The 20,860-nt window shown below is 35.7% G+C and overlaps 3 protein-coding genes across 3 annotated transcripts; 2 read left to right on the forward strand and 1 right to left on the reverse strand.

Moving 5' to 3' along the window:
• The first annotated feature begins 1,526 nt into the window (after positions 1-1,526).
• LOC106406572 (proline-rich receptor-like protein kinase PERK9) lies at positions 1,527-5,666 on the forward strand. The gene is made up of 9 exons (XM_022704795.2): positions 1,527-3,324; positions 3,400-3,795; positions 3,875-3,958; positions 4,069-4,139; positions 4,406-4,482; positions 4,570-4,717; positions 4,799-4,960; positions 5,041-5,357; positions 5,457-5,666. Exons 1-8 carry the CDS (start codon positions 2,220-2,222, stop codon positions 5,233-5,235), a joined length of 2,238 nt encoding a protein of 745 aa, XP_022560516.2. The 5' UTR covers positions 1,527-2,219; the 3' UTR covers positions 5,236-5,357; positions 5,457-5,666.
• A 216-nt stretch (positions 5,667-5,882) lies between these two features.
• On the forward strand, positions 5,883-6,445 carry LOC106406573. The gene is given in 2 exon segments (XM_048761823.1): positions 5,883-6,383; positions 6,385-6,445. Coding segments are annotated over 2 exon segments (444 nt in total). The 5' UTR covers positions 5,883-6,000.
• On the reverse strand, positions 6,360-12,477 carry LOC106406571 (putative phospholipid-transporting ATPase 9). Its single transcript, XM_013847265.3, has 10 exons — positions 11,725-12,477; positions 11,095-11,516; positions 9,140-10,599; positions 8,797-9,073; positions 8,632-8,720; positions 8,413-8,521; positions 8,123-8,332; positions 7,829-8,053; positions 7,560-7,751; positions 6,360-7,262 (listed from the first exon to the last, which is right to left on the reverse strand). Exons 2-10 carry the CDS (start codon positions 11,500-11,502, stop codon positions 6,633-6,635), a joined length of 3,600 nt encoding a protein of 1,199 aa, XP_013702719.2. The 5' UTR covers positions 11,503-11,516; positions 11,725-12,477; the 3' UTR covers positions 6,360-6,632.
• Positions 12,478-20,860: the final 8,383 nt, after the last annotated feature.

Below are 20,860 nucleotides of genomic sequence, written 5' to 3' on the forward strand. Positions count from 1 at the left end.
TGGTGAGTATGTAAAAGAAAGAAAACGGAAATGTTTTGGGATCACGAGTTGTAGTGAATGTTTGGGTTATTTTTTGTTAAATGTTTGGATCAGTGTCTCCCCCTTTCACCTTTTTGCCTTGTTTATAATTTTTCTTGTGAAAATCTATCATAAATTTTCTGGAACCGGAATCCATCTATACTACTAGTGTTTTAAGTTTTGAAAACGTAATACTATTCTTGTTTTCTAATCATGTTCACATTAGTTATAAGCAATTATATAATAATAAGTTTTGAAAATATAATTTAAAATGGAAATAATTTATCTACCAAAACTAGCTTAACTTTATGCTGTAAAAAAAAAAAGCTTAACTTTATTATCTAATTGTCAAGGGAATTTTTTTATTATGCTCAAATGTTTTTTTTTGTTTTATTATTTCTCTATTTGTGTTATCACTCATCACCAATTTATAAATCTGCTATATAATGATGAAAAATAATATCGGATTCAATCTATACAATTTTAGAGAAAATTAGTTAAAATACTCTAAGTAGGTTATCACTTTTCAAAAATACATTCAATCAAAAGTATCTTAATGTTTGAATTTAGAATTTACTGATTATTGTTTGCGGTTTAAAATTCAGAAGATGAAATTGAGTTTATAAACTTCTGCAAATGTTTAATAAATTATTCTTAAACATTAATAAATAAATATGAGAGTTACTTTATTTTTATCACAAATTTAAAGTATATATGAAAATAAAATATATTTGAAAAAATAATATAAAATTTGTGGTAAAATTGAAATTCTTTATAAAAAGTATTTGATTGAATTTATATGCTCCTGTCTATATGTTAATTACGCTTATACTCAAAATTTATTTATATGTGAGTTACCCACGCGTTATTATATTTTTAACACTATCTAACCAGAAAGATTTCCACATTTTCTACCCATAATAAATAGAAACCCTTAAATATTTTACAATTTACAGTATGCAATTATATATTAAATACTATATAGTTTCAAATATTTTATACGTACCCCTCAAAGACAACTATATGTATTATTTATTTATTTATTTTTGCTAAAAATATATGGATTATTCACAATTAGTTTTTCTTTTAATAAAAATAAATTGTATTATGTGACCTCCTTTGGTCAAATTGTATATCTGTAAAAGTCTGTAGATGCCATGTGCTATAAATGAAACTGCTAATAAAATATACGAAACTTTGTCCTTTTAAATGAAATGTACGATGTCAAAAGAAAAGAAAAAACGTAAATATATATACGCAACCGAGAATTATAAATTAATTTCTCAAACGGTCAAGTCAAACTATAAACCATCTTAGAAAAGTCAACATGAAATATACATCTTAAATACTAGTATAGAACAACATCTCGATATCAGTTTAGTAGAAAAAAGTTAAGAAAAATAAATGCACAATTTGAAATATTTATCTTTTATCTTGTCAAAGAATTTGATATATTTATCAGTGTTTGTATTACAGTTAACTGATTTATAATTTATGGCTAATCGTCTACTTAACGTCAAGTAAAAAAAGAATGTCAGATGTCATGTGAGATTGATACACTAGAGACAATATTTCTTATAATTATCATCGATAGATTGATGACAAAGCGCGTTATTATATATTAAAATTGAAAAAATTGGTAAGTAGCATAGTTTGATTATTTGGATCGGTTATGAATTTAATTATTTCCTTATAAGAAAAGCAAACAATTAAGACCTCGATTTTTTGACGACCGTTGATTTTGACGTAGCATTGAAGTATTCCCAGAGAAGGAGGACGCAGAAAAAAAAAAAAATAGTTTCTTGTTTTTGAAGCCCGGAAGAACATTCGATTCATTGTTACAGATTCAAGTTTGGGAGTGAAAGGAGACAAAGCTACTCGTGTTCTGTAGCATGCCTTTTTGGTCTTTTAATGGCTGAAGACTTTTCAGTTTATGGTGTGTTCAAGTGAAGAAGCTATTACAGATCTGAGGTAATCTCAGTGATCTGGTTTTGTCTGAGTGATCTAACTATATCATCCTCGTCGTCGTTTCTCTCTGTCTCTCTCTTCTTTGTGGTTGGAGTAAGTTAGGGTTTAATCAAAGGCAGAGTTGCCGCTTCTTCACGTTAAGTGTTTTTTCCGGTTGGTAAGAGTTTGGTGGACCCAAGAAGCGTGTCGGTGATAAGAAAGTAGATTGGTTTTGTTTGCTGTCGGAATTTTAGATGGCTACATCTCCGGCAGAACCTCCTGTTTCAAATTCTCCACCGTCTCCACCGGTGGCTTCACCGCCTTTGGGCAATTCTCTTCCGAGTAACAATGCAACTTCACCACCGCCGTCTCAGTCTCCTCCTCCGGCCACACCACCACCAGTGACATCGCTGCCTTTGGACAATTCTCTTCCGAGTAACAATGCAACTTCACCACCGCCGCCGTCTCAGTCTTCTCCTCCGGCCACACCACCACCGGTGACATCGCCGCCTTTGGGCAATTCTCTTCCTAGTAACAATGCAACTTCGCCACCACCAGTGACACCGCCGCCCTCTCCATCACCACCGCCACCAAACGGAGCTCCTCCTCCGGTTACAACCTCCCCACCAGATGGATCACCTCCTCCTCCTCCTCTGCCAAAACCACCTGAGGCGTCTCCTCCCCCACCGCCACAGCCAGTGATCCCTTCACCTCCTCCTGCAATTCCACCACCGCCACCGTCGGTGCAGCAACCGCAAGCTTCTCCTCCACCACCTCCACCAACTCCACCATTACCCCCACCTCCTTCATCTGTTTCTCCTCCACGGTCTTTGCCTTCACCACCAACCTCACAACGTTCTCCTCCTCCGCCGGCTTCAGAACGTCCCATTCAGTCTCCACCTCCACCGCCTTCAGAGCGTCCCATTCAGTCCCCACCTTCACCGCCTTCAGAGCGTCCTGTTCAGTCTCCTCCTCCTCCTCCACCTTCAAGACCTCCCACTTCATCTCCTCCTTCTCCTTCGCCGCCTTCAGAGCGTCCTATTCAGTCTCCTCCTACTCCTCCACCACCAGAGGATACTAGTCCACCGCCTTCAGATTCTTTTCCACCACCAACATTCTCTTCTCCTCCTGTACCAGGTTCTAACAATCCACCTCAGAACAACCCTACTCCTAGTTCTCCTGATACTTCAAATCCTAGTAACAGTAGTGGCCTTGGTACTGGAGCTATCCTTGGCATCACCGTCGCAGTGGCGCTTGTGTTGTTCAGTCTCATTGGCCTCCTTGTCTGGTGCATAAGAAGACGAGAAAAACGGCTTTCAGCTGTTAGTGGTGGCTACGTCACACCATCACCAAGATCAGGTACTACTTTGATTAACATGTCACTTTTGTTTCTTACATAATGCCATTTCTTGATCTCTCACTACACATGCACAGACTCAGCTTTCTTTAGAACGCAGTCATCTGCACCAGGGAGTCATCGCACGTACTTCTCACAGTCACAATCAGGTGGGTTAGGCAATTCAAAGGCCTTGTTCTCGTACCAAGAACTTGTCAAGGCAACAAACGGGTTCTCGCAAGAGAATCTTTTGGGCGAAGGTGGGTTTGGTTGTGTATATAGAGGGGTGTTACCAGATGGGAGAGTCGTAGCTGTGAAACAGCTTAAAGTTGGTGGAGGACAAGGTGACCGTGAGTTCAAAGCTGAGGTTGAAACCCTTAGCAGAATCCATCACAGGCATTTGGTTTCCATCGTGGGACATTGCATCTCTGATGACCGTAGATTGCTTATTTATGATTTTGTCTCTAACAACGACCTTTACTTCCACCTTCATGGTTAGTAAAAAAGCATTTTACAATTCATATATACATGGATGCACACACCACTGGTACTTACATTACGTCTTCTGAATAGTATCCAAAGAGCTTCTGGACTGGGCAACACGTGTTAGAATCGCTGCTGGTGCAGCTCGTGGACTAGCTTACCTCCATGAAGATTGTAAGTTGCTTCTCACCTCACTGGTTTTAACCTTTTCAGCCATTTTTTCTTGCTTTTGATTGTAACCTTTTAAACCATTTGGCTATTCTTACTGAGCTGTCTATTGTCAGGTCACCCGCGGATCATCCACAGGGACATTAAGTCGTCTAACATTCTTTTAGAGGACAACTTTGATGCTCGGGTAACACATTACTCCCCCTATTCTTGATTTTTCAAGGTTTTAGTTACATGGTGACTAGTGCCGGTCCTGAGATTTTGGGGAGGCTTGAGGTGATTTAGTAAAGGTTTTAAATAATTTTTTTTTTTTTACAAATTTGGGAAACTATATCTATATAATTCGTTTCAAAAAAATTGTAGACTAATGTTTCACCAGGCTATGCCCAAGCCCAAGACCGGCTCTAATTATTGGTGAATTTGACAATATCTAAACCTCTCACTCTCTTGTAGGTTTCTGACTTTGGTCTTGCAAGATTAGCTCTTGATTGTAACACTCATATCACCACAAGGGTTATGGGAACATTTGGGTACATTCTTGCTTGCCTAGTTTTGATTAAAGGGCACAAGATTGGCATCTACTTGATATTTTTTTTATCTCATTCATCCTTTTGCAGCTACTTGGCTCCTGAATATGCATCAAGTGGGAAACTAACAGAGAAATCAGATGTATACTCCTTTGGAGTTGTTCTTCTTGAGTTAATCACTGGACGTAAACCTGTTGATACATCTCAACCACTTGGAGAGGAGAGCCTTGTTGAATGGGTACACCTTCTATTCCAACCTTACTTAACCTGTAAAACATGATTAGTCCTTGAGCTGTTTCCCATCTCTGTTGTTGTTCAGGCACGGCCACTGATAAGTCATGCCATCGAAACCGAGGAGTTCGGTTCTTTAGCAGACCCTAAGCTTGGAGGAAACTATGTGGATTCCGAAATGTTTAGAATGATTGAAGCAGCAGGAGCCTGCGTGCGCCATTCAGCTGCCAAGAGACCCCGGATGGGACAAGTACATAACATTTTCTCTTCATGTTTACTCTCAAGAGTTTTTTACTTTTGCTTAGAAATTTGAAATGTTTTTATTGGCAGATTGTGAGGGCTCTTGAGAGTTTATCTGCGGAAGACCTCACTAATGGGATGAGACTAGGTGAAAGCGAGGTCTTTGACTCAGCTCAACAGTCAGCAGAGATCAGATTGTTCAGAAGAATGGCTTTTGGTAGCCAAAACTACAGTACAGATTTTTTCACACATACTAGTTACAACAGCAGAGACCAAAACGTGTAAATATCATACACAAGATATGTTTTTTTTTATCTTCTCGGCGTTAAGAGGGAACAAAACCCATCAAGAACAGCTAAGTTTTGTCTGAAAAGCTCCCAAGCTCACTTTCTTGAGTGCTCAAAACAGTATGAATCTCCTTTTGTTTCTTTGTTTACTCTTAACTTGTGTTCATGTTCTTGTGTCCATATGGTGAAACTAAAGAGACTACCAAATACAATTTGCAGAAACAGACGAGCATGTGGTAGAGGAAGATGAGGAATAAAGGTTTACTTATGTTCTTGAGCAAGAGGGTTTTGTTTCTTACATGAAAGCACTTTTTGTATCTATTTTTTTTTATGTTTCTAATTTTTTTTTAAATCTTTACCTTCAAGTTTTATGATAAATCAACAAGGATCTTTCTGTGTCTCGTTGAAGAACGTGTTGATCTGGCTCAAGTTATACATCTAAGAAGACGCATTTACCCCTATGAATCACCATGATGGAGAGTATAATCAAAGGAACGTAGGAAACAAAAGAATCTTAGTTGCTTTGACGTCCAAGATACCTAAACAATGCTTTTTTAAAGTGTAAAGATCCCTTGTGGATTTTCATACAGTTATGAGAAAAAACAAACACATGGGATGTTGCTTTGCGTTGCATTGTTGATACCAATATTGGCAAAGGAACACATTCCTTTGACACAATCCTATGTAACCTCTCAATCTATGTTTCCTCCTTCCTTTATATCTTTGTTGTTTTACCTTAACAGTTTTCAATGCATCAAAAACAATGGAACAAGATTGTGGTGCTTTTACAGCAGATTGTGTTGTCCTCTGTTGCTGCTGTGAGTGCTTTATCCTACAGTTCTTTATCTTCATCTTCTACAAGATGCCTTCTAAAGTTGCTCACAAGATGAAGAGGTTTGTCATCAGGAGGCTGCTCAGAGGAAAGAAGAGAAGATTGCTGCCTGCAAAGGATGAGGATTGCAGAGAAGAGGAGCGTTTGCCTGGTGATGTCTCCAGAGTTAGTTGCATGGAAGATATTGAGGAGATGTTGCATGAGCTCTCCATGGAGGGAGAGTTTGTGTTTGGGAGTTTCTGGCGTCAAGGAGAGACTACAAACGATTTTGACTTCGGAAACTCACAATATGAAATAGAAGAAACCAATGATCATTCCTTTGTCATTGCTCATCACACAAGATGTCTTCATTGCTCTAAGAATGACAATATATTAAAGGAATCTTGAAAGAGCCAAAGAGAAAAGACTTAGATGCTATCTCTCTACTAGAAGTATGGTGTATAATCTTCAGAGTTCACTGTAAGAATCTACTTTGTTAATCAGGCAAGGCGCTCAAGAATCAGAATGTACAACTGGTTAACAGTCTATTTACGTCCTGGCAAGTCAGTTGTAAAATGGTTAACTCATGATTCAGGCTCTGACCTCCTCACTGATCTCTTTTTAGCTTCTAATCTCGCGGTGAACCCAACTGTTGTAGGCCTTATTGATCTTTGCCTCACCATATCACAGTACTCAGGGTCATTACACTGACCCTCATACCTCAGCCACTGTATCATCCCATGGTACATTGGGAAGAACCTCATCTGAACCGCGGAGTAGATGAAGTAAGGCAGCAAAGTAGATACAACCACAAAGAGAGTGATGACCCAGTAAGAAAGCGACGGCGCCAGAGCTTCAACAAAGACTCTATACGCACTGGTTGATATACTCGCTGGAAGCTCTCCGTAGACGGTCATGAAGAGGTACCAAACGAGGATGGATCCCCAAATGACAATGTGCTGGATGAGTGTGAAGTAACTGATGGCTAATGCCATCTGCAAGTTCACAACCCAGACGATGCATGTGTACATTGTCCCTCCTAAGATCTCTTTCCCAGGGGTTTTGCCTTGGTGGTTGAAAGCTTGTGGCTCAAGAGAGCTTTTGCAGAGGAAGAAGATGATTACTGCGCTGTAGAATCCGTTGAACATCCATCCAAGTATCCTCCGCCAGCTGAAGAGAACGTTTTGCACACCTTCTTGGTATAACAGTGGAAACTGTGAATCCAAAGACAAAACAAAGAGTTTAGTACACATTGTTTAATACTCCCTCCGTTCCCGAAAGAATATATTAAAAATACAATATATGGTTACAATTAAATTTATTATTTATTTTTACTATACACTTTCCAATAACTATCAACCAATGATATTTAATCAATTTAAATAAGTTTAATTAATATTTCTTAATTATATACAAAAGTACTTTAAAAATATTGAAAATCTAGTATTTATGGAACAAGAGGGAGTATGTCAGAAGAGTAAAGCTGTTTTAATGTAATGAAAGAAGTTTACCTTGAGACAGTACCGTGCAGATACATCTTGGTCGAAGACACCAAGAGCAATAACCGGAAGGGACGAGAAGCAAACATTGTAAAGAGATAGGAACCAATCGTTGTAAGCAGGTGTTGATGAGAATGTTGTGTATGCTTCATACAAGAAGAGAGTGAAACCAAACGTAATGTTCTTGTAGAAGAAGTAGCAAATCTGTGAAACAGAGAAAACTACTGTCAAGATTATGTTAAAGAGACTCATGTCACACGCACACTAAAGTGGGTATATACCATTGTTGAGATACGCCTGTAACACCAGTGTCCATGGACTAATAACAAACGTTCCAGATATCTAAACTGAGCAATCGCAATGTCACTTGACATTACAGCCTGCATGCCTTCCACACCGCTGATGCCCACACCAATATCTGCTTCTTGAAGCATCCCAACATCATTTGCGCCATCACCAATAGCTAATGTTGTTTTACCATTTCCAGATTTTACTAGCCTTGCCACCTACATTTGCCATGTACTTCTTGAGAAAAATCTTGACAGTAAACAAAAGTTTAAACCAAAGAAACTGACCAGAGCTTTCTGTTTTGGTGATGAACGACAGCAAATGACAGAAGCACAACCAACGGCGAGCTCTAAGAAGATGTGTTTTATATCATCGTCCAAGGCGTAAGCAAGTGACTTCCCATCAATGATCAAAGCAAAAGCATCAGAGTTCCCACCAGCATACTTTAGCTGAGTCTTTCCATTGATTATCTGCAATAAGACATTCTCTTTTGATGCCTGCAAGATCAAACCAACCACTTTGATTCATTTTATCTTACATAATCTTCTGAAGAACTATCAATGTTTTTTTAAAAAACCTTAGCAATGGCATCTTTCTCTCCAGTTTTCTCCAGTGAGTGGATCTCAGGGGTCTCCAAGTTGATTATGATCTGCTTCATGTCTTGTCTGAGTAAACTACTGGCAAAGCTGTCAAAGAGACGCATACAAAAGAGTTCATAGAGTGGAGAGAATAAACAAACAAAAAAAAACTATATACATGAACTCAAAGAGTAGGTGATACCCAGAAAAATAGATACCCAATATTGATAGCAGTCTCCATTTTGTCACCAGTCAAAACCCAAATCTTGATTCCTGCTTGTGCTAGCTTGTCAATGCAATCAGGGACCTGAAAAAAATCAATGTTAAAAGTGTTTTCAATACACTAAAATGATTATATGTATAACATCAGTGGCCATGCTTACTCCATTTTGGAGTTTATCCTCAACAGCGGTAGCTCCAAGAAGGATCAAGTCTTTCTCAACTTTCTCCGTGACTTCCTCTATCAATGATTCTCTATCAGCACTAACCGAGCTCTTTGCTTCACTGATTCTCACACTAAAATCTTTGTATTCTTTCTCGTCGAGTTCACGGTATGCAAGTATCAAAGTTCTAAGGCCTGCATCAGCATACTCGTTGACATGGTCCCTTGTTTCCACCTCAAACTCTCTACCGTTCTTAGAAAGTCTCTCAAACATAACACTGGTCAAAGAAACAAAATAAGTTCAAAAAGGAAGATATGTTTTTTTTTAATAAAGTCACACTTACTTGTCTGCTCCTTTACAAAGTAGTAAGAGCTTCCCATCTTCATCCTGCACTATCACCGACATTCTCTTCCTTGTGCTGTTGAACTCAAGAACGTTCAGCACTTTGTACAGCCTCTCAACTCTTTTGCCAGTCACAAGATCAAGCTCTCTTACAGATATACTAGTTTGAGTTCTGTTATAAAACTCAAACCCAAGCTCCCTTGCTGCAATAACAAAAGCTGCTTCATCAGGAGACTCAGCCTCATAAGAGATCTTCTCTGTGTCCTCATCCCCTTCAGGTATCACCGTATGGCACACCGCAAGCAATCTCAAAAACTTCTGAATAACATCAGCGTGAGGTTCAGTGACCCAGTTCCCATTCATTATCCTCTCATCTCTAAAATTAAACCCTTTCACCTTGGCCTCTTCAGCAAACGGTTCCTTATTGTACTCCACATCATCGCTCTGAAGCACCAGAGGAGAGCCTTTCCTCCTTCCCATAGCCATCTCAACCTCAGTGACGCCGCGTCCGTAAGCCGTCCCGGCGACAGAACACTTGATGAACTCCATGGAGTTGCAAGTCAATGTCCCAGTCTTGTCGGAGAGGATTGTATCCACCTGACCAAGCTCCTCGTTTAAATTAGAGGTTCTTGCACGAGCCGGCTTGTTGGCTTCCTCGTAGTACATGTGGATGTCTTGGTTGATGAAGATGCTCTGAAGGACTTTAACAATCTCTATCGAGACATACAAAGATATTGGAATGAAGTAGCTGTACAGCATAGCCGCTGTTAGGAAGTGATAGAAGGCAGCAACATGAGCTCTCTTGGGGTCAAAGAAGATAGATGAGCTGTCTGGTCTCAAGTACCATCTCTTCACCACACCGTCCTTGAAGTCATCTCTTGTTGTGACTCCAAAGATGACTGAGCCAATGAATGACATCAGAACCACCATGAAGAACATGAGGTAGATGATCTTATCCATCTTTCTCTCAATCATGCTTCTCTTGGAAGGAGGATCCGTTGAGTTCTGTATGACCTTTGTGTCGTGACCAGTGAAGATAACCGCGCCGAAGATGAACTCGGTGTTCCTGAGCTTTGAGTCTCTGAGGAGAAGCTGTTGAGGGGAGAGAGGGTACTTGGTTCCTTTAAGCTCCATGGTTCCGACAAAGGAGTACAAGTTGGCGTTTGGATCCTCGCATTTGACGAAAGCTTCAAAGCCTTTGAAGTTAAAGTCTTCCCTCAAGGAAGAGGTTACTTCTAGTCCTTGTTTGACTTTGAGATTGGTTTCACCGTCTAGGTTCATCGTCTCTACGTAGCAGATAGCGTCCTCGTAGCTAGATGAAAGGAGAACAAGATCTGCAGGGAAGAACTGGTTCTTTTCTACCTTCACTATGTCTCCGACGCTTAGAGTCTTCCACTCCTTGGAATCAAAGTTCCCATCTCCTCTATGCACTTTTACTCTCCTATTATTCACCTCAATGTCCTAATAACATGAAAATGCTTGTATCTTTCAGACAAGATCAAGAAAAAGACTAGTCGTGGGCATATTATCCGAAACCCGAAAACCGAACTGGAGCTAAACCGAAAAAACAAAACCAAAACCGGACCAAAGTTTACAAAAACTCTAACGGTTCCTATTTCTCTATTCCCTACAAAAAATGGAAACCCAACCTGAACCCGACATTATCCGAACCCATCCGATCCAAAAGATCCCTAACCAATCCAAATGATTCTATATTTTCAAATACTCTCAGATTAAGAAATCAGTGTAGGCAGCGTCTAGGCGCCGCTTAGTGGATAAATCGGATCCGATGATTTTTTCAATCCATTCTTTTAAAAAAAAATTGGTCTAGATGTTAAAAAAATCGTTCTTGGCAATAATCCTCTATGATGCACCTAACCACCACTTAGCCATTTATTGAACATTAAACAAGACCATAATTAAGATTGCAAGAAACTAAAGAATCAAAGAGTATACCTGCTTGTTGCGGCGCCAATCTTCAACACCTTCTTTAACCATAGTAGCACCAATAACGAAAAGGAGAGGAAAAATGGCGCTTGCAGCAGTGTAAGGAGCCAAGGGAGTGAAAGACAAGACGCCAGTGACCAAGAAGTAGAAGTTTGCGACTCTTCTGAACTGCTCAAAGAGTGATTTTGGCAAGAAAGTGGCGAGAGTGTACTTGGTTGTTCTCACGTAGTTGTCGCTGTAGCTGCTCGAGTCAGCTTCGGGTGAATCAGGCTCGTTGATGAAGACGAGACGAGAGTAACCGGGTCCTCCGATTTGAGAGTGGTCTTGCTTGAAAAACGCTTGAGTGCATGTGAGTGTGTAGAGCTTGCTTAAGTGGATTCTTCTCCTTCTTCGTCTCTTTAGTCCACTTCCTGCCATTGATAGGGAGAGATCTGCAGGAGACAACAAAAAACTTTGAATCTTTTTTGGATATTCAAGAAACCCTGAAAATTATATTCAGACAGAACTGAATTATTATAATAACACCCGCGAGAACATTTTTAAAAACGAAGAAAAATAAAAGTTGTATCATTTTTTTGGCTTTTATAAATTAAAAGAAAAAGAAAAGAAAAAAAAGACAGTAAGCGATTAAGGCAGGACCTCAAACCAACCGAGGAGAAAAGCAGACAAGACCGTGACTGGTTTTATTCTCCGGCCTCGTTTTCTGTGACTCTCTCCGGTTACCAAAATTTGTTTTTTTTTTCTTTCTCGGGAAAATGAGAGTTTTTTTTCTAGGGAAAATGGATTTAGAAAAATTGAGTGAGTGAGAGAGCTGAGATCAAGAAGGGTGTTTACGAAAGGTTGTGATCTATGAGAAAGTTAAGATCTTTATAATCTTATAAGCCAAGAAATTGGAGCTTGAGTGAGAGAGATCTCATGGATTTTTATGAATTTATAGCCAGAATGATCTTCTGCCAATCCAAACAAATTGGGAAGACGAAGAGGACGAGGAAGAAAGAAACAGAGAGAAAGTGCCAAGATTCGGACAAGTCATGGTTCCCTTTCTACAAATATAATTAATAATAATGTTTGATGGAATAACAACAGCAAATCTCAAATCCTCTCATAAAAAAAATAATTAAAAACATTCAATAGAAGGAAACAAACTTTTGCTCTGTGTACAGACAGAACACAGAAAACTGGACTTCTTCTTTTTTTTTAATTTGTATGTTCTAATGATTGTCAGATTATCAGAAGAACATACGAGAAAAAAAAAAAGAAGTGAGAATTAATTTTGGTTAGAGAGGGGAAAGATGAAGAAGGAGAAGAATCGATTGGAGGAACATTAGATGCGCCGTCGTGGCGGAGAGAAGGTGAGACCAGCACACAAAATGCGGGTCAAACACACTTTAAATTCATCTATTGCATGAATGAATTCTTCTTATTTAATACTATAGATATTCTCTCTTTATTACTTTTAAGATTGTTTTTGTTTCACAATAGAGATGTTTTCATATATCTAATCTAGGTAACTTTAACTTTATCAAAAACTGTATATTCAATTGTGTTTTTATTATTTTTGTTTATAATTAAATAAATTAGTTTTAAATTATATTTTAATGATTTTCGTCTATAAAATATAATGTTCTTAATATGTATACAAAGAACCAAAACTTCATCTATAATAAAACGGATGGAGTAGTATATAAATGTCTGTACCTTTGTCGTTAAACTCTTGCAACAAAGGATTGATCCTTCTGGTATAACCCAACCATAAATAGGAGGACTGTACATTTAATTAGAGTAATTAAAATGTGATATTCCCTCCGTTTCATAATAGAAGTAGTTTTGGCTAAAAACACGAAGATTAAGAAAATTATTATGTTTTTAAAAAGTATTTTATAATAAATAGGTTAGATATAATTTAACCAATAAAAAATAAGTCTATTTAATTTGATTGGTCACACTGTATTCAATAAATGTAAAAGTTACATAGAAATACGAAAACTACTTATATTTTGAAACAAAAACATTTCTCTAAAACTACTTACAATATGAAACGGAAGGAGTATTATTCTATTTTAAAACCATTATATATGCTCATATTACTTTTCTTCATTTTCTCTTTGACTAATAATATATATAATGAGTACAACTCCATAAAAAATGGAATAATTAAATATAAGATGTTCTTATGTTGATTGCAAAAGTTCATATTATAATGAGAGTACTGATGAACGAAGGTAGTCACGTCACATAAGACTCACCAAAAGCAAATTAAAATCGATCTTCCAGAGTCATATTATTAAGTTGATCCGATCCCACCAGACAAAACCCCAGTCTCGAGATCATATGGAGATATCTTCTTTTTTATGATACTGTTGGATTGCTTATAGACTATAGTGAAGGGAATTTTGAGCTAACTCAATCAGATCTGATCCAATACAAGAATGGATGGTAGTTCAAACAATTTAGATAAATGAATTTAAACATGGAAGATCATGCATGTCAACATATCATATGCACATTTTTGTTTGGTTTAAAATTCAAAATCCCACAAACACTCAATTTATCATAATAGTGCTAATAATGAAATATTTTTTTGCTCAATGAGTTGGGGGAAGTACTTTATATTCTCAAGAATTTGGTATGGGTTATTAGGGGACTTTGGATTTAATGCATAAAACATGCCACCGGCTTTGTATAGTTTGGTATGCATCATTTATTGAATGAATGTGGCTTTCAAGTTTCAACTAAATGTACTTCCTGGTTCACAAATACATCATAATTTATTAAAATGAAAATTGAACAATCATATTGATTCATATCGTTAGTTTTGCTCTGTTTGAAACGTTAATGCATGCAATTAATCAACTTCCTCTTGGTGACAAAAAATAAATAAACTAAACGTCTGTTTCTGCCTTTCTAGGTATCACTTATGTAGAGGCATACTTTTTGTTTGCAGCCTCTTAGGTTTTCTCCTGTTTTAGCCATTACTATGCTACAGCAATGAAAGGTGTGTAAAATCTATAATAGATTCTAAAGATCACGATCAATTATTTTATGCATTTTGTTTCATGCACACGCAATCATCGTATTAACTAATAGCGCTGGGAAATTGAGTTTACTCGGGTTATTCAGGTTTCAAGTTATTGAGGTTGTGGTGTTTAGGACTCGCTCATGAACCGAACATTTTTTGGATAGGGTCAGTTTTGGTCGGGCTCCTATCTTTTTATAAAACCCAAAACATAACCGAGAATTAGAAATTGTTCGGATTTAGTGTGTGGCGTTTGATTTTGACTGCGAGGGATCTTCCGCCGGAATGGTTTCCGCACGACCTGGAGTGGACTTCTTCCATTATTCTTCGAGCTTTCTCTCCCTCTACGCAGGTCATGAGTGGCCCGGAAAATCTTCATTTATAGAGTTCTCCATCGACCAAGACGTATCACGCGGATTGGGTCTTAATCTTTCGGGCTGCCCATTTTTCTGCCGGGAGTTTCCCGTCGGCGATTTATGCGAGGATAGATTCTGTCCAAGGTTTACTGAATCCATATTCGGACAGCTCTGGATCCTGCACTCCCTGGATGTCGACTTCATCGGGATCGCCGTCGGGTAAATCGATTAAGTTTATAATGACAAGAGGCCCGATGCTAGGATGCTCTATGAACTCTACGGCAATTACCCTGCTCAAATCCGGATCTGAACTAGACGCCAAGACGGCTAGGGCGTCGGCCTGAGCGTTTTCTGCAGGAGGGATCCGAGTGAGAGCGAACTGATCGAAACTTTGAGCCAAGTTTGGAACAAGATTTAGGTAAGCATCCATTCTCTCGTCCTTTGCTTCGTATTCCCCATTGTATTGGCTTGCTACAAGTTGGGAATCGCAATAGGCGTGAATGCTGCGTATCTTCAGGCCGTGAGCCAATTGTAAGCATGTGATTAGGGCTTCGTACTCGGCTTCATTGTTTGAGGCGTGGAACACTAGTCGTAATGACTGTTCCAGCACTTCGCCGCAAACTTGACTAGCAATTACTGCCATATACTTTGTTATTACGTCCATTGACTACCATTTTACAGTCATAGACTTCATTACGTCCATTGACTTACGTGTGGTATAATTTTTTATTAATAAATTATATTTTATATATAATTATTTTAAAATTAAATAAATAATAATGTTTTATATTTTGGATATTCGATTATTTGTTCGATTTCCGATTTGGTTCTAGTTTTTTGGGCTTGGAGAAATAAAAATTGTTCGGATTTTTATAAATTTTGGTTTGATTTCAGTTTTGCTTTTTTCTGATTTGGTTATAGTTCTGTTTTGGGGTTTTGGATAATATACCATATTAAGTAAATCATCTTAACGTCGTTTTAGCTAAATCACTTTCCTAAATTTTAGTAGAGTTAAACAATGTTCAAGCATATTTTAAAGATCAGTCCTGTGATTAAATTTGTTGACGATTGTTCGCCGTCAGCGAATATCGATGCTAGTTTTTATAGTGTGCATGGATAGGCTGTAGGCGTTTTAAACGTTTAAGAATAAACTTGACTCATCTTGTGCATGGAAACTCGCTAGGCGCTACGCGTACGGCGAACCCGAGCCTAGCGAGTTATCCGAAAATCAAAAATAAATCGGGGAGTACTCGGGGATTTTTTTCTGATATTTTAGCCAAAGATACGTATATATATTAAATATGATGAGTAATAACGAAAGTAGAGCGTGGCCTAGTGGGTCGGGTTGTCTATTTTCGGTCAAGGAACCCAAGTTCGAATAGCAAGTGGTGGGATTTTGCTCTATTTTTTCGTTTTTCTTTAATAAGTTTTACAATTACGATTTTACCCACTTTTTCTTCAATCTGCAGGTCGTGTTTATGCAACACTTCCATGGCGTTCTCATGCTTTTTATCGTTTTCACCATTTTTCCTTTGTTTTATGCAGTAAAGTTACTAGATCTACTTAAAAACATCAGATTTCGAACTTAAAACCTAAGAAAATCATTTTTCCGTATAATACAACCGAATCGTTGCAAATCGCCACGCTCACCCACCGTATCACGTTTACTCGGCCGCGGCCAGGTGGACGCGTTTTTGAACATGGGTACGAAGTAATATTTATGAGGTCATTTATTTTTAATATTTGTTTTTAAAATACACAAAAGTACAATAACAATATTTTGTTTATTACAAAAGTCAGCAATAGAAACTATCATAAAGTCACAAGGTACATATACGCATAAATGAAGTATTACGGGTGATCTTAATTTGTAGAATTGATCATCACCATATGTATTAACTCAACTTTTTACTCTGTACGTATAAACGATTTGCTTCGTTCACTCTTAGAATCAGAACTCTAAAAGTTAATTAATTGGTCATATATGGTAATTGATCATATTTGGTACACTGGTACTTGTCATTATGGCACCAAGCGAATTTCACTTTACGGCGAATGAGAACGCATCCGATTTTTTCATATAACTAACGTTTGAATTGTTTTATGTCGCATGACTTATCTCAGTGTGCAGAGGTCGACTCGTATTTTATTATAATATGACATCGATGTGTGCCAATTTAATATTTTTTATTGATGGCTTATCCAGTAGTTTAGAAGTTGTTTTAAAAGTTGAGCAAATAGATTTTATATGATTCGTAGACCTAATTCAAGATTTGGGATTTTCTCAAAATATCTGAATTTGGGATAATTTTGTTTATTATCTGGATATCTATACTAAATTCTTATGCTTATATTCTAACCACCGTGATAACACATATAAATATATTGTATATATGTCACTCTATCCAAATACTTTTAATGCATTTGTCTAAACATGACAAAGTCAGTAGTCTGCAGTATTTTCGTATGCGTTTAATTCGGTAAATCGAACTAATACAATGTTAACCTAATTAACAAATCAATTCAGAAAACTAAATATATTTGATTATGTTTTAAATAGAATCATGTTTTTTCATTGGGAATCAAGATAAAAGTTTTACAATATATATATATATATATATTATATTTAAATTCATAAATCAGAAATCTTAAAAGACAAAATCTAAGAGGGAACCTAAGTTCTGATTAAACAACACCGCTATTTATTTCTCTTACCGAAACACTCGAGCTGTATTGTATGCGTGGTGACCGTTTGGCACGAAATAATTTGCATCTATTCGTGGGTCGGGTTCACTAGTCAAAGTATCGATTGCGCAACTTTTCAAGTTACTGGTCCGTTGATTTGTGGTAATTCTTGGCACATCTAATCTACGATAAAAAAATTAGTTTTCTATTTTAAAGTTGTAATATACTATGAATTTAGCTTCAGAAAACATAATTTGCTTTATGCAAATGCAACGAGATGCCACACTCTCAATAATGTCGACATGAAAAAGGAAAATAAGACTAATATGCCCATGAGAATATCCCCAAGATTCCCCATGCAAACGAGAGTAGCTACAGTAATTATATAATACAAATCATGTCTTATTCAGTTATCCCTTATTATCAATTATTTACAAAGCCTACCATAATTTTCATTAAGCAAACATACATTGAATAATTACATATATTGACGTAGTAATATATTTCGAACACGATGATAGAGATACACATACTCCCTAAACATGATCCAAAGTACTCATAAATCTACCAAGCTACAAAACGGTGTCCAACATTTGATTTTTTGTAATGGTTATTTATATATCTTCGGTGGGTGTCTCCTCATCGGTATCAGGCAAATTAAAGAAAACAAGAGCAAAGAAGTTTCTAAATTGTCCGTACATGTGAAGTATGAACAATTTATTAGTAATGCATGATACCGATTATTTATTCATGAATCGACGTTGACGGGAAGAAAAAAAAATAATTGATGTTGACATAAATAAGGAGAGCTTGCCACGAAGATGGTAGGAGCCGACAGAAAGCTAAAGTCCATAATTAATTTTTTTGTTAAAAGATAGTGTACTAATGATCGACTATAGACCATAACTTAGTATTCCTCATTTATTATTGTCTATTTTCTACCAGCGATGATAAACACAAATGAAACACACGGCAAATTGTAAATTCTGATTCGAGATGCAATTTTAGAAACCTTAGCAAAGAAAACTTTATAATGCAACCAAACCAACTCAAAGTAAACAGAAAGAATTAGAGGTTGATTGTTTGCAGTTTTTGAATTAGTTTTTGGTTTCTGTTTTTCTAAAAACTATTTTGCATCCGATCAAGATTTTGAAAGAATAGATTCCCTAAAATGCAGAGAAACTAGTTTTTCCAAATAACTGCTTTCTTAACATAAAAACCAAAAGCCAAGTTTTCATAGTTTTTTTCATCAAACGGTGGTTTTCGGTTTTCTAAAAATTGTTTTTATCATATTTATGCTTTAATGTAAGAAAACAATAAAAATGATAATCACTATAAACAAATAAAGTTAAGTAAAATTCATTTTCTTACTATTGGTACAATTTATTAAAATCTGTGATATATATATTCTTTTTGTAGTTTTATTTTTTAAACACAAAATTAACTTCTAAGTTAATTTTTTAAATATTTGACCAAAAAAAATCATTAATCAAATTTTTGAAGAACCAAAAATATAATAAAATTTGAATTTAAGAATTCAAAATAGATTTATAATTTTATACGATTTCCCAGACTTATAAAAATACATTTAAATTTTATTTAGTATGTTTAAATAATCTAACTATTTATATTTTTGTTTATAATATTTGAATTATAGAATAATTTTAAAATATAAGATTTTTTTTACTTTTTTAATTATGTATTGCCATTTTTGAACTGCATTAATTATGAATTGTGGTTCATCTATTTAGTTTGCATTATTTTCTCTTTTAAAATAAATTTATTAAATAAATAAATATATTTTAAGTGGTAATATTTTGTATTATTTGTTGTTTTCATAGTAAGTAATATTTTATTACTAATTTTTATTTCAACTTCATACAAAAATAAGTAATAAAATTATAAAAAGTATATATAACTTATGTTTAAACATAGAATTAAATTTTGTATTATTTGTTGTTCTTTTGAAATAAGCTTATGTGTGTTTTGTAATGATATTATATTTTATTATTCCAGAATAAATATTTTACTATTGAAAATATTTTCATTTCATTATTTTATAAGCAAAAGCTAGAAACTAAAAACCAAAATCTAAAATCACCATTCATGTTTTTCAAAAAACTAAAATCTATTGCAAAATTAGAAACCAAAAACTAAAATCTAAAATCCAAAAACCAAAAACTAAAAATCAAAAACCAAAAACCAAAATCTAGAAACCAAACAAACAATCATCACCTTAATTGAGTCGATGTTCCAGTTTTTGGGAGTAAAACCTCCATTAGATTAGATGCTGGTTAATTACATTTTTATCATTAAACTTTGAAATGTTATTAGAGATCTATGTTTATTTATTTATTTGTGATTAATTAATTCTCTGATGTTTATTGGAAATATTTGGATTATGCGCCCAATATATTTTCTTTTTAAGTGCTTGTATAATTAAATAAAGTTGGTAGCCATATAGTCTAAAGTTGTGATTGGTATTTACGATACTTTTTCCCTAAAGATAATTACTTTAAGATGACGACGAAATCTACGCGGTTTACGGAATCTTCAGTTAACCGAGACAATTATTCCATCAAATGTGATTTGAGAAATAAATTGAATGCTAAATATTTTCTCAATTATGGTTAACATTTTAATTTAGACTTCCGTATACTTGACATTTTCTTTTGCTTTTTGCTTTTTGTATATTGTTTACACTCTACAAACTTGAATACACAATAACAACAAACACAATCCATTATCAGGTGTGCAACATAAGTACATTAAGTAGGGAACAAAACCAACGGCGAGTCAGTGAAGCAACTTCTCTTGCACAAAAAATCTTGTAAAAACAATTGATAAAAAGCGTTTAAAATCGTCTGATGTTAAGCGAAACACAGGAAATACATAGTATGAGGATATACAAAAACTTGCTACCTACAACTAAACAGTATATAGATTTATCGCTAATTATTGAATTTGTTTAGACAAATGATTGTGCTAATTTTGTAATCTCTAAATTATCAAAACTTATTGGACCATATAAAATTAAGTGGAAGGTTGTTTCATATTGTATAAATATCATATCGGAGACTTGGCATTTCGGATGATATTTTTACGTACACATCCCATTCGTATCATCTAAGGACACCACTTTGGTCAGTACAACATCTTTGGTCTTTTTTTCGTCATCCTTTTGACGCAATTATATGTAACTTTAGTGTTGTCTTATTTTCTTTTGCCTTTTCGATCTCTCTCTTTTTTTTTTTACTACTTTTAGAGCTACACTTTACGTTGCTCAAAAAAAAAGAGCTAACACTTACAAACCATTTTTCAATTTATGTGTTGTATGGTTTGATTATATAGGATGAATTCAAATATATTTTCAAAGCATCAGATGCTTTATTTTCTTTTTGGTAAATTTCAGTTAAGCTCTAGATAACGACAAAAGATAACTATATTCTAAACCTGATTTCTATAACTAGAGCTCTCTTTCAATGATAAAACTAAACACCTATACAAAACCCGAATTTTGCAGCAGGGCCAAGTTAAAGTCACCAAGAACACAATGTATAATAAAACCTTTCGCTTTGTTTTATTAATATTTCTTAACTTTCTTTTCTAATGTTGTAGATATCATCCTTACATTGTATCTCTATATATAAGTAATAGAAAACCTTAGTTTTATCCTATTACAACATGATCTAGAAAATCTTAGACTTATCCTAAACCT

Source organism: Brassica napus, chromosome C6 (assembly GCF_020379485.1).
Source record: "Brassica napus cultivar Da-Ae chromosome C6, Da-Ae, whole genome shotgun sequence".
NCBI lineage: Eukaryota > Viridiplantae > Streptophyta > Magnoliopsida > Brassicales > Brassicaceae > Brassica > Brassica napus.